Raw genomic sequence first — 17,459 nt, forward strand, 5'->3', positions numbered from 1 at the left:
GGCATACTCCCTTGTTGCGCAGGCGCCTAATAGCTCTTGGGTGGCTTCCCAAGTTTGGCTCAAGGGATGTCCACTCAAAATCTCTTTTTTCATGTTACGGCTATTACGGTCACGGCTTCCCTTGACGGATGTACTACGTAAATTTGGGGTTCAGGGCCCATCTAGGTGTCACTGTTGCGCTGAGCCAGGCGAGGAGGGGCTTAACGACACCTTTTGCATAGAGGACGTAGCAAAGGCAGTTTGGAGTAGTTTCGAGGATCCAGGGGAAGTGGGCGGGGTGTCCACTTTGCGGCACAGGGTGCTACGATGGTGGTTGTGCCGGGGGCAAAATGTATACTTCAAATTTGTTTATTGGCTGCTCCCTATGCTTGCCTGCAGGGAGTTGTGGAAAGCAAGGAATAGAGGAGTCTTTGAAGGGAAAAGAATGGTGGGTACTGAGGTGGTGCATCAGGTTTTTCACCAACTGCGAGACTTATTTCATTGCCATTTTCTGGAGATACCATGTTCTTCTGGCTCTTGGGACGCGTTCCACTCTTCTTTGGTGGCTATGAGACGGAGGATTTCGATATTTCAGTGCGATGGGTGGCTCCTACGGTAGGGTGTAAGTTGAATTCAGATGGATGTGCTAGGGGGAACCTAGGGATTAGTAGGGGTGGGGGTGTGGTACGGGATTTGGAAGGACATCTCATCTTTGGATATTCCTGCTTCTTTGGCTCCTTGACGAGTTTACATGCGGAGCTCAAGGCTATGGCGTTTGGGGTACAATTATGTGTAGCTCGCGGATTGCATGACCTGCATATCGAGGCTGACTCACTCGTCTTGGTGCGGATTCTGCAAGGGAAACATGGATGCCCGTGGAAATTGCAATGGGAGGTGGATGAGTTACTCAGATATAAGCAGTATTTCTGGGAAATCACGCATTGCTATAGAGAGGCGAGCAAGCCGTAGATTATTTAGCTAACTAGGAGCAGACATGGAGCAAGAGACAATTTTTGGGAGTCATCGTGCATTGCCTACTATGGTCCGGGGTGAGATCCAAATGGAGCGATTGGGTTGCCCTAATTTTCGTAGGAGAAGCATGACTTGAGAATTGTATGATATTCCCTTATTTTAGTTCAATAAAATCATAATTTATACAAAAAAAAAAACCTAATTAGCCATGGTTACTTATTTTAGCTGTTGAAGTATCTATAAATGACATCAATAAATTTTTGAGCAAAAAAAAAAAGGGTTAGCCCCTTAAACTACGAAAATAAATAAAATTGAGAAAGTAAAAAGCATAAGAGTTAAGAAGTAGGTTGTAATCGGACTGGCACTAGTTAGATTGTTAGTTTAGGCAATAGAACTAACCATAGATGGTTAGTATAAACAAAATAAATAAAATAAGTAAATGAATATGAATATGAGGTTGCTTAGCTAACCATTTGATAGAATAAGATAGAATAAGAAGTTTGTAAGAGAACTTACAAAGTTTGAAACTTGCTCAAGACTTGTTTCCTTGTTTGAATTCTAAAACTAAAACTACAAACTAGTTAGTCGAGAAAAGTAGGAGAGAATTCTTCAACCTAGAGTGAGAAGTAGTCTTGAAGAATGGTGTATGAATTGTGTTGGGATTGAGGGATGTTTATAACAAATTTTTCGTGTTGCAACAGTACCCGCTACAGTGATATTTACTACAGTGCACAGTTTGTCTTTTTACTATCATGTTTACACAGTAACTTGTTGGACTGCTACAGTGATTTTGGTGCTACAGTGAGAATAATTTTTTCTGTTTTCCTCGTTCTGATTGAGCCGGTTTGTGATTTTACGGAATTTGTGAGAAGATTCCATAGCAATCATCTTCGTTTTAAGGGGTTAACCCCTCATCCCGTCTATATACACACACACACACACACACACACACTCACATAGACATACACACACTCCCATATAAAGAAAAAATAGAGAAACACGGTTGATTTGAGATTGAAAGTTTTAAAGGTCATTTTTAAATATAGCATGATTAGATGCTATTAGAAATTGTTTGCATGGCTAAATTTTTCTAAATAATATTTTTGTGACATCATAAGCATGTTTCTCAATCATTTTTTTTCAATCACTTTTTTATTTCACAAATGTCAAATCACAAAAAATATTATAGTATTATTTTAGAAAACATATTCAAATAGTCTTCAATCCAAACAAATCTAACCTATAGACCTTTAGTAATATTTTTTTAGTTTATTTTTTCACCAATAATTTTTGTTTTTTCCCCTTTATCATGTAAAATGAGCAGGATATTTTCCTCAATCTAAAATCCTGTAATGATGGAGATAAATTATAACAAGACCTATATCATAAATATATAATAATTTTCATTATTTTTTTTTTCGAGAAATTTAAATATTTTATTTATTTTTAGAAAATTTTGACAGAGTTTCCCCTTATAAATGAACGAAACTCCCTGCCAACAAACCCAGGCAGTTCACAGAATGATCCAGAATTAGCCAACCTCGTAGGTTAACCTACTTTCCTCGTATGTTAGAGATACTGATGTATTTAAATATTATTTGTGTAGAGTGGTTTTAAGAACAAATAGACAAATTAAGAGAAAGATTATATTAGATGGCAAATTGCAATATGCACTATACCTTAAGGGAATTTATTGGAGTTAACCCCTAAGGGCATAAATGTCTTTTTTGACATTTCTGTTACACATGGTCAGAGTTGACTAACGATTTAGGGAATAAAGCGAGAGAAAACAATATTAGGAGGTACAGTGTAAAACTGGTAAAACTTTATGGGAAATTTTTGTGATTAACCAGTATTTAAATACTATATCCCTTGACAAGTATCCAAAGTCAAAATGCTTTGGGCGGTTGAGGCTAAAATGCTACGCACCCTTTTATTTATTTATTTTTTTCAAATTTTTAGTGTTTGGTTTTGCAATGAATCGCTCTGAAGGTAACTTTTTGTTAAAAAAAAAAAAAATTCATTCGTATCATTTAGTTGTTGCATCTATTGCAAAGCAAACAATCTTTGATGTAAGGTCAATAGAAAGTCGGACGGTCTATGAGGTTTCGGATATTGATTTCAGTACCAATCTAACTGATTCCTGGCAATTATTCTTAATCTGTAAATGCATTGCACTAGGCCGTATCAGATTATGTTTTAAAAAATAAATTACAGATAGGTTTCATTAAAAAAAAAAAAAAAAGTTGGTCTGCCGTACTTGCAGAGAAAGGCTCATTATCAGAGCCATACTTTCCCCTTTTTTTTCATTAATATTTTGGAGAAATTACCCTGGACTTGTTTTTGTTAGCATCTTGACTATGCAGGAACGTACCTTAGGCAAGACAACATCTCCAGGCCCAGGTGCTTGCTTTTGGCTACTATCATCAAGGCTTCGAATGTAAACCTTATTTACAAGTGTTAGATTAGATCAAATCAGGAATATTACGTTTAAGTTAATATTTGCTGTTTGAGAGATTTTACTATCGAGTTCATACCATACCTAGCAAGTTAAAGATCGGTGAAGTTTCGCTAGAAAGCTATACAAAAAATCACTGGATTCGAATCCAACACACCATGTACTATAAGTCACCTAAGAAATGTATTTCACACCAAACATTTTTAAAGAAATTCACCATTTTGGAAGTCGATCTAAAATAAATTTCAGTACATTGTTTAAAACAATCTCAAAATCAGGATGATTATAAATTTTTCTTTTTATATTGACCGTTGTATTCATCTTGAAAATTTTACTAGTCTAAATTCCTACTTATGGAATCTAAAGAGATAGTATGTAAAAATACTCATATAAGTAATGCATCTATGAGCACCGTTTACAGAAGTAAATGCCTCACACGCTTTGCCCATGCGCTCTAAATTGTGAAAAATTTATAATTAAAATGCATTGAATTAATTAAGATACCGAAGATATAAATTGAATCATCCAAGAAAACAGCACATATCTAGGTATTTCCAATGTTTGAAGTAAAAGAAAAACTCAAAATGTTAAAACAGTTAGTTGTAAATTAACAAAGAAAAATGTAGGCATACAGTTATATATAATCCTTTGAAGTATTACGTTAAATTCTTTTTTCCCCTTATTAAATTAAATGAATTTTTTTAATGTTCACATTTTAGTATAAGAAAAATATAAACTTTTAATCCAATCTACATTATTTACTTTTCATTTTATTTTAGTTTCACGTTCAAATTCTATTTCCTATTGGCTGTGGTCAATTAATAATTTTTATTTGAAGTAGTGAGGTTGATGTGATGTCTATAAAGGAATGAATATTAAGCTTTTTTCCTAAAAATATTTAAGAGACTTTCTATACATAATAACTTACTTGAAAATAACTTGTTGAATACATAAAGTTCCTTTCTGAAAACAAAAGGTTTTGTTTAAGGCTGCAAACGAACCGAACCGAGTCGAGTTTTGGACTTATCGAGCCGAGCTCGACTTAATAACAGGTAGGCTCGAGTTCGAGCTCGAACTCGACGAGCCAAGAAAATTGACTTTAAGGAAAAGCCAAGCTCGAGCTCGAGTCGATAAGGCTTGCAAGCTGTAGCTTGATTTCTGGCTCGCGAGCAACTCGAATTGTCAACTCGTAATATAATTCGAATTTTTGACTCGTGAGCAGCTCATTAGCTCGAGTTTCTAGAAATTATTCAAATAATAACAACAAATAATTATTTTTTCTTAATAAATAATAAAATATTAAGAAAATATGTGTAATTTTACTATTAAAATAAAAAAATAAAAAAAAATAATATATACTAGAGCTCACGAGCCGGCTCGCGAGTTAATGAGCTTAATATTTTAAACTCGAGTTCGAGCTCGAATTCGATTTTGCCAGCTCGAGCTCGACTCGAGTTCATTGTTGATCGAACTCGAGTCAAGCTTTGACTCGAGCGGCTGGCAAGCAGTTCGGTTCGTTGGCAGCCTTAGTTTTGCTTAAACGTTATTGGAAATTATGCTTGGTGCATTAAAAACAAGATTAGGAATGACAGCAATGGTAGATTCTAGCAACGGTGTTGTCGTCAGCCGTAACCGGCTGCCACCTTCTCTATTCATCAAAATTCACCAAAATTATATCCTCCACTTGATTTTTTGCATCAATTTTGTTTCTATTATTATTTTTTGTAGAAAATGAATAAAAGGTGGTGAAAATGGCAAAAATAGTGGTCTCTTCCCCACAACCACCCTTCACTCTCCCCCTCATCTCTTTCTTCCTCTCCCCCTCTGGCCCAACTCCCGCTCACCCTTTCCCTCACCTCTCTCTCCAGATGATCAGATCCGGTCTCCTGTGGCTAGATTGGTTGCTAGGGGAGAGAGAGGAGAAGGAGGGAGAGGGGAAGAGGGAGAGAGGCGAGGGTGGTGGTGGCAAGGAAGGGGCAAGGGATGGCGGAAGAAGGACAAGAAAGGGAATAAGGATAGAGGGAAGGAGAGAGAAATGGAGGTTAGCAGTGGTAGGTGATAGGGGCCGTAGTGGGAAAGAGGGTTGACATAGAAGGAGAGAGAGAGAGGGGAAGGTGGTGGTAGCGGCAACGGTGGGATGAGGTAGGAGCGGTGGCAGTGGAATTGAAAATGGTTAAGGAGGGTGGTGGTAGAAGAGGGAAATGAGTGTGTAATTTTTTGGGTATTTTGGGATCTAGATTTTTTTTTAAAGTTCGGATGTTTTAACATGTTTCTGTGGCTAAAATTGAAAAAAAAAATTGTCTAACACAAACAGGCCAAAAAAAAAAAAAACGGGTACTGCAATAGTTTTTATTCAAGGTATTACTGATGTTCAGACTCAATAATAATGCTTTGAACCAAGAAAATTTATCAAAAACTAACTTAAAAAAAAATTGAAAGGAAGTCCAAAAAAATAAAAAGATCTTTTTATATGAAAGTTAAACTCCAAGAAATATATGAAAGATATAGACTTTTTCGTCATTTACATTATCACTTTCTAAAAAAATCACCAAAATCATATCCTCCACTTGATTTTTTTGCATCAATTCTGTTTCCATTATTAGTTTTTGTAGAAAATGAATAAAAGGTGGTGAAAGCGGCAAAAACAATGGTCTCTTCCCCACTACCACCCGCCACTCTCCCCCTCATCTCTTTCTTCCTCTCCCCCTCCGGCCCAACTCCCGCTCACCATTTCCTCGCCTCTCTCTCCCGATGATCAGATCTAGTCTCTTGTGACTAGATTGGTTGTTAGGGGAGAGAGAGGAGGAGGAGGGAGAGGGAAAAGGGGAAGGGGCAAGGGTGGCGGGGATGGGGCGTGGGAGGGGTAAGAGAGGGAATAGGAATGGAGGGAAGAAGAGGGAAATGGAAGTTAGTTGTGGTAGGTGATAGAGGTGGTGGTGGTAAAGGGGGGTGGCACAAGTGGAGGGAGAGAGAGGAGAAGGTGGTGGCAATGGCAATGGTGGGATGAGATAGGAGCGGTGGTGGCGAAAGTGAAAATGGTTAAGGAGGGTGGTGGTGGTAGAAGAGGGAAACGAGTGTGTATTTTTTGGGTAATTTGGGATCTGTATTTTTTTATTTTTAAGTTCAAAGGTTTTAACAAGTTTCTGTGGCTACAACTGAAAAAAAAAAATTCAACACAAACAGACCAAAAATACAGGTGCCAAGCAGAGCAATAGTTTTTATTCAAGGCATTACTCATGTTCAGACTCAATAATAATGCTTTGAACCAAGAAAATTTATCACAAACTAACTTCAAAAACAAAAATTGAAAGGAAGTCAAAAAAAAATAAAAAAATCCTTTTATATGAAAGTTAAACTCCAAGAAATTTATGAAAGCTATAGACCTTTTTTATTATTTACTTTATCAATTTCTATAAAAACACAAGGAAGAATTACAAGAAACGAGACATATGACGTGCAACGCACGTTCACTCAAGGTAATATAACAAACATAACAATTTAGTACCACAACGTATACCCAACTAATTAACACACACCCAAGTTATTTTTACTCATTCTTTTAGTGACAAAATTCAAACAAGAATCTCAACCCAAAAGAAGTATAACAGGTTCGGTAATATGAAATAGCTTAAACCAATGAATAATGGAAAACAATCATTCTATGATAACTTCAGTCTCTAAGAATTTTGATTATCCTTTGGAATAAGTATCTATGGTAACGTGAAACTTTAAGTAAAAATAAAAATGCTTTTATGTCCAAGGCAACTCTGGGGATCTAACAAAACAAATATCAATTACCAATAGACAACACAACCACTTATTTTACAAAATCAGCATTCAGATAATTCTTGAGAGAAAGAAAAATAAACAAATAAAAAAAGACCAGAGAAGACTTTAAAACTGAAGCTTTCTAAGCATAGGAACCGCTATCACCCCAACCGTTCACGAACGATACGTATAAAAGCTCCAGATGAAGTACACTAAGTCTTTATTTTTTTTTTTGGACGGATCAGAAGAGTTTGCACTCAGCGGAATCCCCTGTATGTGTGTGTGTGTATCACAGTTTAGTTCTATAGATTTTGTACAGAATCAATCGTTGCACACATTATGCACCTAGCAAGCGAAGCCTTTGCCAAGAAACATGGAACAATTTTTATATATGCAACAATGAGAAATTTGGGTTAACATACAGCAGGAAAAATATCCATGATGAAAATTACGCAGTGATAGCTAGCTTGCCAGCAGAAAAAAAAAACAAAAAGGAAATGGAAAGCCAGGTAAGAAATAATTACTAGCATTAACTTTCTTCATTTTTCTTTTGTCTCTTTTTTGCTTTCCTTTCCTTTCACTTGTTCACTATATTTTCTATTAAAGAAAAATTATATGGCCAAAAAGATGATAGAATTTGTTAATTTTGTAAAATTGAACAAAATATAAAAACTTAAATGCACACAAAAGAGTAAATTTCTGCTGTAAGGATAGGAAAGACTCTATCAATTCAAGATTAGAGTGCAATTTGAGGACTTGTAGGGCTCTAGAGCCCTAGATTTAGGGCTGGAAGGATAGGAAAGACTCTATCAAGGTCTTGAAGCCAAAGGAAGAGAAGGGAGTAAGAAAGAGAGGACAACCTCAGTTTCACTGGAGTTGGGGAGCATTAGGGCTTCATTCAGTATGGTATGGTTTAATTTATTTTTATTAAGGATTATATAGAAAACTCAAATATCGTTGGTTTATGGTTCATCCAATTTTTTTCAGTTCATAAGGTTTGACCATTCTTGACGATTTTATGTTACTTCCCAGCTTTAGTGCATAACGGAATCAAAGTCATGGCCGGTTCGCAGTTGAATCGATCAAACCGGCCAGTTGGCTCCAACTCTAAAAATAATGAATAAAACATAATCAACAATTAATACATCTTCAAATGTTGTAACTTCTCTATAGCCTTCTCAATTTGCTCCTACTAAGATTTGTCCAATCCCTTTATTCACAGTAAACCAGACTTTTGTATAAGTTTATCAAAATCCAGCTTGATTTAGAAACTTGAAATCAATCCAATACAATCCAAATTGATTCAATTTTTTCTTTTCTAATTTAAGCTTTAACACTGATCAAATTCTCTTAACTCGCTTTTGGACGAGTAATTATGCTGCATCCTAGAAATGGAAAAAAGACAAAAAACATTTTCTCTTGCACTTAGACTACTAGTCAGACTTTTTTTTTCTCAAAGTAAAAGGACAAGGCTAATTGTGGTAAATGGACAACATTTATTTGGGGACTACTTCTAATTCTAAGCATGCTTTTTCTTAGTTTTCTCCTTTTCGTATAAACTTTCCTCATAATCACATGTAGATTGTTGTGTACGATTTGGGGATTCAAAGTATACAAAAATTCCAATATTGCTCCAGATGAAGTACATTAAGTCTTTTTTTTTGGCCGGATTAGAAGAGTTTGCACTCAGAGAAGTTCCAAAGAAAGGTTCCATCCCAAGGCACGTTCATAGTTAACCCTAAATCTTGGAATTTTTCCCCACCACATGCTGTACAGAATCAATGTTTGCACACGTTATGCACCTAGAAAACGAAGCCTTTGCCAAGAAATTTTGAACAATTTTTGTACAAGCTACAATGAGAAATTTGGGTTAACATACAGCAGGGAAAAAATTCATTATGAAAATTACTCAATAATACCTAGCTTGCCAGCCTAAAAAATAAAATAAAATCATCCAATGCACACGAAATTTACGTAGCCTTTCACTTGTTCACTGTATTTTCTCTTAAAGAAAAATTATATGGCCAAAAAGAAGATAGAATCTGTCAGTTTTGAAAAATTGAGCAGGATAAAAAACTTAAATGCACACGAAAGAGTAAATTTCTGCAGCATTTTTTAGATTTCACATGAACTTTTACGACCACCAAACTAACACGTATTAAATAATAAAAAAAAATGGATCACAATGTCTTCAAATTAGTTTTAAAAAAAACTAAGATCACAGTTGAAAGAATTATATACAAATTTCTTTTGAGATCAACAACTATGGTAGTTGAGATTGAGAAGTAATAACAAAAGAAGTTGCATATTAATTGATTAAGAAACCAAAATGAGATAGCATACTTAAAGGCCTGATAAAAAATTTGTTAAAAGCATCAAATATTTAATTTGTGTTTGGTTTTCAAATAAAATAACTACAAAATGAAAAGGATGTGGAGGGTACACAGAGGCTGAAGGCAGAGATGGAGATTAATCATGATCCAGTGAGGATAATCTGAATTGATAATTTACTAGATTGAACAAAGACGAATTCGTGAAGGTAAAATTTTATCATATGGTCTTTATCCTAATTCGGTGATGAAATGTATAAAATACATCCAAGACTAATAACTTAAGGAGGTGGTCAAAGAAGCAAATTAATGATTGAGAACAAACATTTTTGTTGGAGCATTGCTGATTCTTAAAACTAATGCCTATAATTGGAAGTCTAACAGATGTACTTCAACATAAGTTTAGAAATTCATAGAATCAAAAAATGTCCGAAAACTAATTTGAAAATGAGTACTCAATTGCATGTCTCATAACAATCCCCAAATCGAAACATTAAATTCCGGATTGATATAAATTGATGTCTGCTTTCCTCTATATCAAAAGTCAATATTTATAAGGGCTTAGAAAGCCATGTATTTCCAAAAGCTGTTGCAATCTTTCAAACTATTTTTAACCCAAGATAGAATTTCAAATGTAGACCAATAGAAGGGTTATGATAGAATTGAAACCCTATTGAGTTTGCTTCAATTGTAAGGTAATATACACTGTACAACAAAAGCGAGTAAAAAAAGATTCTATTATTTTAACTAAAGGGAAAATGATCTTTTTTGTCTCTTATCTTTTCAATTTTCTCAAATCCCTAATTATTGACCCTTCAGTGCATGCTAGAGTCCATTTGGATGATGTATTTTTTGAATATTTATATAAAACTTTATAACTTACTGTAAAATTTGTAGAAAAACTTTTTATTTCCTTTCCTTTTCATTTCTTTTTCTTTTCCCTTTTTCCTCTTCATTCTGTTGCAATCACTCAACTAAATTTTAACCCAAGATAGAATTCCAAAACTACACCAATAGAAGGGTTGTGATACAACTGGAACCCTAGTGAGTTTGCTTCTATTGCAAAAGATCCATTCTAAAAAAAAAAAAAAAGATCCATTCTCTTGGGATTTTGGTCAATTTGGTCCCTTGTGTATCATTCTTACCAATTTATTGCCTCCTACTTACAAGATAAAATAATTGTAGGGCCTTTAATGGAAAACTGGAACGGAAACAATTACGTGCATGATATGTGTTCGGTTAGATATTACCATTTGCCGGTACAAGGGAATAAATATGCTCTTGGCATCATTCATGAAGAAATCAACCTGTAAGTGTAAGCTCAAAAGAGTAGGTAACTAGAAGCATGCAAAACCTAGAGTTTATATAGATTAAACCACACAAAGCTCCAATTTTAGCTATAAGATTGACATAAACTAAAACACTTTTCCAGACACTTGCAAACTTATTGAAGTTCCACAGATTGAATATTAAACTAGACATCCATATTGTTTCCCAACAGGAACAAAATCCACACTGAAAATAATCAGCATATCTTCTGATTAGGTTGTAATAGAACAAATATAGCCAGATATGGCTAGTTTCAACTGCTTCTTATCCCCATCAGAAAAAAAGAGAGCCAAGTCTCGACGGATAATCAGTCCATCCAAACTCTCTCGAACTCTTATGCTGGGTTCACGGATACTCCTCGGAATGCTTCTCCACGACAGGGATTTTCCCGAGCTACAAACTTCCAAGCGATAACCAAACCTTTTTGCATCCTCTGGTTCACCCATGAAGCGCATGTATGCTATATAAACCTGAGAGCTACCCCACATAAATACCTCGAAACACAAGCTGAATTGGTAGCCAAAACAGTCATACACCTGCATCAATCACCAAGTTAATTACATGGTAAATACATCATTTGATTGCTGATCCATAGGCCTCAGTGATCTTGATGCCACACAAGTACTCGCATTACAATTATGATATTAGCATTAGGTGACATTAGCCATGCATGATATTGCTGCTATCAACCTGTGGTTTTGGTTGATTTGGGGTACTTGAGTGGTCATAAGACCCAAGTCAACCCATGGATCAAAACTTAGTAAATTTAATATGTTGTGAAGGTGAGGGTTCTTACAGCAATCTTCCATGAATTGTTGAGAACTTCTTCTGGATCTGATTCGGTATAAAGGTTGTTGAAGGTCCAACTATTGAATACATTAACATGGTGATCATTCTTGAGATGATTGACTAAGAATGAAACATCACCAGTTATAGGACATGCAACTCCAACAGCGGGGCAATTGTAAGGTCTAAACTTGCAAGTGAGTTCATGATTGATGACATTGCTGTAAGGGAGCAAGTCTCGACAGCCAACATTTAGGTACTTGCATGGCCATTCTAGTGATTCTCCCAACTTCTCCAAACCCAAACATCGTATGTTTCCTAACTCATCGCGGCATATTGGGCAACGATTAACTCTAGACTTGCAATTCGAGCATAAAGCATGGCCATTAGAACACTAACAAATGCAAATAACAAGACGTTTAGTTACAAACTTGGCCGTGATATTTGATTGTTAAACTTAACCCTATAGGCCTGCAGATAATCAACATATAATTGATAGTGAAAACGCCATAGAAAATCAACATATAACGATGAGCCCCGTTTAGCAAGTGAGTTTTTTGGATATTTGTCTAAAACTTTACTGTAAATTAGTGTAGAAGTTTTTTAAAAAATTTTGGAAGTGTGTTTTTTTTTAATATTTTGAAGTGTATAGTTTAAAATTTTTGAAAATTTTTTTGAGATTACTGTAGTTAAAGTTTTTAAAAAACTTATAGCAAACAAACTTGGCAAAAAATTTGTCTGCCAAACAAGGCCGATATTGGCTTATAATTTCTTTTCTCTTAAACGATAAAGATTAAGTAGCCTTTATATGAGCAGGCGTAAATTGAGTACATTCTAAGATCCATGAAGATATTGATGAAAAATAGATTTCAATGTGTCCTTTTGTACAGTGTGTACTCAAATAAAACTGAAAATCTATTAAAATTGAACTTACATTTGAACAGAATGACACACTAGGCAACAATCCTAGCTTGGTACCCTAACCTTTATACGAGAATTTAATCAATGTTAAAGACACAAATACATATCTAAGAGAAAGGTTGGCCTCTTAAGGCTCTTAGTTGCTGAACCATAATTATCAATAGCTCCTAAGTCTGTGTGTATCAAAGTTTAACCTCTCTCAATTCATCAATATGTACGTAAAATAAATGAGGTTTAATAGCAGAAATTTGGAATACGCTTTTTTTTTTTTTTTGTAAGCAATTTCAAGAAACTTACTTGGCGGATTGGAGGGAACATTGTGTTCATGCACACAGGACAATCTAGAAGGTTATGCAACACTGAATTTGAGGCATCCATTCCAGCGAGTAGAGCTTTTATTTCAGTTTCCTCCTATCAAATATATATAACAAACGTATATGATACGAGGTTAGTGATGTGTTTGGATTGTCAAATTATCTCAAATAATATTTCGCTTACATCATAAATACATTTTCCAATTTACCTTTTTATATTTTCAACTATTTTTTATCTCACATACATCACATCACAAAAAGTGTTATAGTAATTATTCCAAATAATATTTCAAATAATACTCTATCCAAAATTATGACAGTTTTTCGACATTTTATTTGTGTCAAATCAAACCATGAATTATGAGGGAAAGGGGCATAATATACAACCAAAACAATCGCAAATCCATAATTCCATCCCAAACAATCAAAAAAAAAGTTCATGTAGTTATATTTAAAACTATCGAGTCAAAACAAAAAAAAAAGTTTTAATGGAAATTGCTATCTTTTAAGAAGAAGAGTCCGACATAGGAACTATCGAGATCTGCCTCTTCCCTTAGCCTTAGGTATGACTTCATCTGAAACAGTTTATTAAGAACAGAGACGTGCTAGGCTGGCCGATCTGTGGATAAAATGAAAATTAAGAGTTTGATTAATACGTTCACATTTCCATCAAATTTCACTACTTCACTTCAAAAGCTTTTCTAAAATGAATTCCCACAGTTAATTATGAAAATTTGAAGGAGTGTTATTGAACCTATAATAGGAAAATCATCATGTGCAGTTAACAAAATAAACTTAAGGCTAATTTATTTTTAAAAAATTATTGTAATAGAAAAATAAAATAAAATAAAATAAGCAAAGTCCTTGACGCTTTTTGAAAGCAAAGGTGTTCCACTTATTGCGTTTTGAAACCTAAAAGTGTATAAGCCAATCCTATGATTGGTAAAACAATTTAGGATATATGAAAAAGAAAAAAAGAAAAATAGATAAGCATTTTTAGAAAGAAATAAATCAAATGAAATAAAATACGGTATTGAATTACTTTCCAGCATCCAATTAATAAGAATGGGCATAATCTCTATCACCATCTCGCAATAAATTAATTAAAAGGTCAGAGATAAGGATGTAGTCCTCAAACATAATTGCGATTGCCATGATTTCAGCCTTGGTTTTCAAGAAGGTAAAGCTAGACGCAGATGAACCAAAGCCAAAAAGAAAAAAAAAATACACACACACACACACACACACACACAAATATAATTGACAATAACCCAATACTACATTGAATAATCAAAAGAAGAAAAGAATTGACGCTACTCATCCAAAAAATGTATTCTAACACTTTGGGTCTTATGTTCCATAAAAGTTTATCAAAACGAACAAGCAAAAATTTCATTAATCTACAAAAGACTATGCCCTTGCAGTTTTAAGACAAGGTAAAAGAAAATGGATTCATATTTTTTACTAGGTAAAAATTAAACTTATGGAAAATGCAAGGATAAGTAATTCAATAATTGATTATGTGTATGATATGTGTGCAAGCCTGAGCAACAAAAAAGAAATTAAAAGAAAACAGTCTGTACATGAATTTTCTCTATTGAGCCAACACAATTTTATGGTAGAACTTCTTCAACAACATAATAACCATTCCTATGCATAAGAGAAAAAAGATATACATATTGGGTTCATATTTAAAAGGAAAAGGCAGCTTAAATTGATTAATAATCAAAAATTAATCTTTCGACGATAGTTTGAAATGGAAACATTATCTATGGAAAATTGAAACCTTAAGTAGAAAAAAAAAAATTTGTTTGTGTCAAAAACATCTCTGGGGATTTAAAAACCAAGTATCAGTTGACAGTAGATAATGGAAAATCTAGTTTATAAAATCTACATTCAAATTGATTCAAGAGAAAAAATAATTAACCAATAAAAACCAAAGAAGAGTTTGAAAATGCACCTTTCTCCTAACCAGCTCGACTTCTACCACCGACCAAGCAAACTATGATTTGTATTTAAAAAAAAAATGAAGAAGTCCAAGAATAATACATTATGAACCGACACCATTAATGGTCATTAATTAAAAGCCATCATTACTCTTTACCATAAAGTCAGTATGATATAGTTGGAAAAATTCACCCCTTTTATCTTAAGCATTGTTATTTTTCTTTATTCCCTATCATTTTCTTTTTAGATTCTTCTTCTTTATTTTCTTTGAGCATTGTTTAAATCAATATACTAGATTAGTCAAAACTTGTTAATTTCTTAATTTCTCATTTCAATATTTTATAAAAGAATTTTTTGGTATAAAAGATTGTTTTCCAAATGTTGAAGTCAATGACATTTAAGAAATTGAACTATTCAAATATATAAGAACAAAATAGAGATATTGATTAATCAATTATTAATATATCAATAAAAAAATAAAAAATGAACTACTATTGTTGTTTATTCTTATTTTTTTTATTTCAATACAAATAACAATTGTTAACTTTTCTTTCTTATATGATATATAATAAGTTACTTTTGTTATATTTAGTTGAGTAATTGTGAACTCTTATTTGTTTATAGGTACTTAATTGTTGAATTCCTAGATTAATACACTTTACAATATAAGCTACATATATTTTGTAATAAAAAGAGTTTATCATGAATTATTAAGAATGAATTTAACAAATAAACAAATTTAAAAAGCAGTTTAAAAATATTAAATATTTTGATGTAAGTCTTTTAGCATTGGAGGGAAACATTGGATAGTTCCATGAGAGAAGGAGGAAAAAGAATAAAAGAAAAGGGAGAAAAGGAAAAAATGAAAAAATGAAAAAAAAAAAAAGAATAGAGAAAAAAGAAAAAATTTAAGATCGTAAGGGAGTATTGTCCAAGCATATCATTTAAGGGGGCAAAATGCCTTTTATTATAATTTAGGGAATGAATTGCAACTAGGTATATAGTTCGTGGGGGGTTTTTTGCATTTAACCCTAAAACAAACTGCCAATAAGAATTTGAACCGCCAAAATGACCAATTTCAACATTTAAGAGTATTGCTCAGTATCAGTCCTACATATAAAGCATGCCTTGGAGAGATGGTGAGAAGAAAGGCTACGTTGCAACTTTATATTAATCATGGCTGGACAATTGGCTAAAATACTTGCGAACGAAGAGAGCTTGAAGTGAGGCGATGAGAATATATATATATATATATATATATATATATATATATATGAAAGTAGTTATTTTACTTAGAATTGTTTCTCACTCTTATGTGGCATGCTTAATTGAAGAGAATTAACGGGTTATGGGTCATTTGGGTTTTACTCATATTGAATATTATATTATATGTTTAAAAATTATCCCTAATTTTAAAATAACTTTAAAAAATAATTAATCTTATCTTAACGATATCTAAAATAACTTTAAAAAATAACTAATTTTATGTTAATGATCTATGCTTTCTATCAAATTATTATATAGAACTATAGTAAAACCTTTTTCAAGTCACAATTATTAAAATCTTATATATTACATAAAAATAACTAATTTTATGTTAATGATATATGTTTTCTATCAAATTATTACATAGAACTATAGTAAAACCTTTTTCAAGTCATAATTATTAAAATCCTACATATTCCATAAATTACTTCCTTTTACCACCATATCATTGATTACTATTCAAATTGTTCATCATCTCTTCCCTTAATTATGAATTAACTTAGTGCAAAAAAAAGAATTAACTATTACACCGATAGATTTACCAATATTATTGATTTATTGATGAAAAGAAGCGAATTGTTGGATCTTTTCTACTTAATTAAATGTGAATATATACTTCTAGGTTTATGGTCATTATAAAAATTTAAATTATCTAAAAGAACATTTTAAAAAAAAAAGAATACATTATTTGATATGAAATACCAAGTTTTTGATATGAAATACATTATTTGATGTATACTATCATATTATAGTGAAAGTATATAAACAAACTTTTACAAATTAGTAAATAATTGAGCATTTAGAATACATTAATTTTTTAAAGTTAATATGAATGAAGATGTAGGATTGTTGTTAATTTTTATATTTAAATTATTCATATTTGTATAAATTCACAATAAAAAAAAAAGACCATGCTAAGACACGGATAAAATTCTAGTAATTTGTTAAAGTATATATACCAAGGGATATGCTCGTATCAATGGGATTGTATGATAGCCTAATCCGTGTGATGTTTATATAACTTTTTTTTTTTTACACGAATTCGCTTGACATTAACATTTGAGATATGGATTGCTATGCTGCCAAACATTTGATTGGCTTTTCTTAGAAACAGTGTGATTATAATTTTTTTTCTTTATGGCTGTCTTAGTCGTGATTGATGTGCAACCATTTCTTTTTTTTTTCGAAACGATATTTGATTATATTACTTCCAAAACATGTACAAGTGCGAGCAAAGACTCGAGATAACTTTACAATCAGTGTGTTTAACACTGAAGAAACAAAAGTTCCTCATCGATTGTGATGCCTAAGGCATATAGACTAATCCTATAACTTAGATGATTGTTACCACTATTAACTAGACAAAAGGAGCAACCATTTCGATTGGAA

At 32.9% G+C, this 17,459-nt stretch overlaps 1 protein-coding gene across 1 annotated transcript; it reads right to left on the reverse strand.

Moving 5' to 3' along the window:
* Positions 1 to 11,048: 11,048 nt before the first annotated feature.
* Positions 11,049 to 12,921, reverse strand: LOC113766296 (E3 ubiquitin-protein ligase SINAT2-like). The gene is made up of 3 exons (XM_027310505.1): positions 12,841 to 12,921; positions 11,633 to 12,016; positions 11,049 to 11,372 (listed from the first exon to the last, which is right to left on the reverse strand). The coding sequence occupies exons 1-3, from the start codon at positions 12,919 to 12,921 to the stop codon at positions 11,049 to 11,051; spliced, it is 789 nt and encodes a 262-aa protein (XP_027166306.1).
* Between the last annotated feature and the right edge of the window lie 4,538 nt (positions 12,922 to 17,459).

Source organism: Coffea eugenioides, chromosome 1, assembly GCF_003713205.1.
Source record: "Coffea eugenioides isolate CCC68of chromosome 1, Ceug_1.0, whole genome shotgun sequence".
Taxonomy (NCBI): domain Eukaryota; kingdom Viridiplantae; phylum Streptophyta; class Magnoliopsida; order Gentianales; family Rubiaceae; genus Coffea; species Coffea eugenioides.

What these genes read in the sequence shown, in the direction of transcription:
- LOC113766296 (XM_027310505.1), bottom strand. Translation starts at nt 12,921, where the DNA reads ATGGATGCCTCAAATTCAGTGTTGCATAACCTTCTAGATTGTCCTGTG. An exon ending in TGTTCCCTCCAATCCGCCAA is followed by an intron (nt 12,017 to 12,840) that starts GTAAGTTTCTTG and finishes TGCATTTGTTAG; the next exon opens with TGTTCTAATGGCCATGCTTT. An exon ending in ACAATTCATGGAAGATTGCT is followed by an intron (nt 11,373 to 11,632) that starts GTAAGAACCCTC and finishes TGATTGATGCAG; the next exon opens with GTGTATGACTGTTTTGGCTA.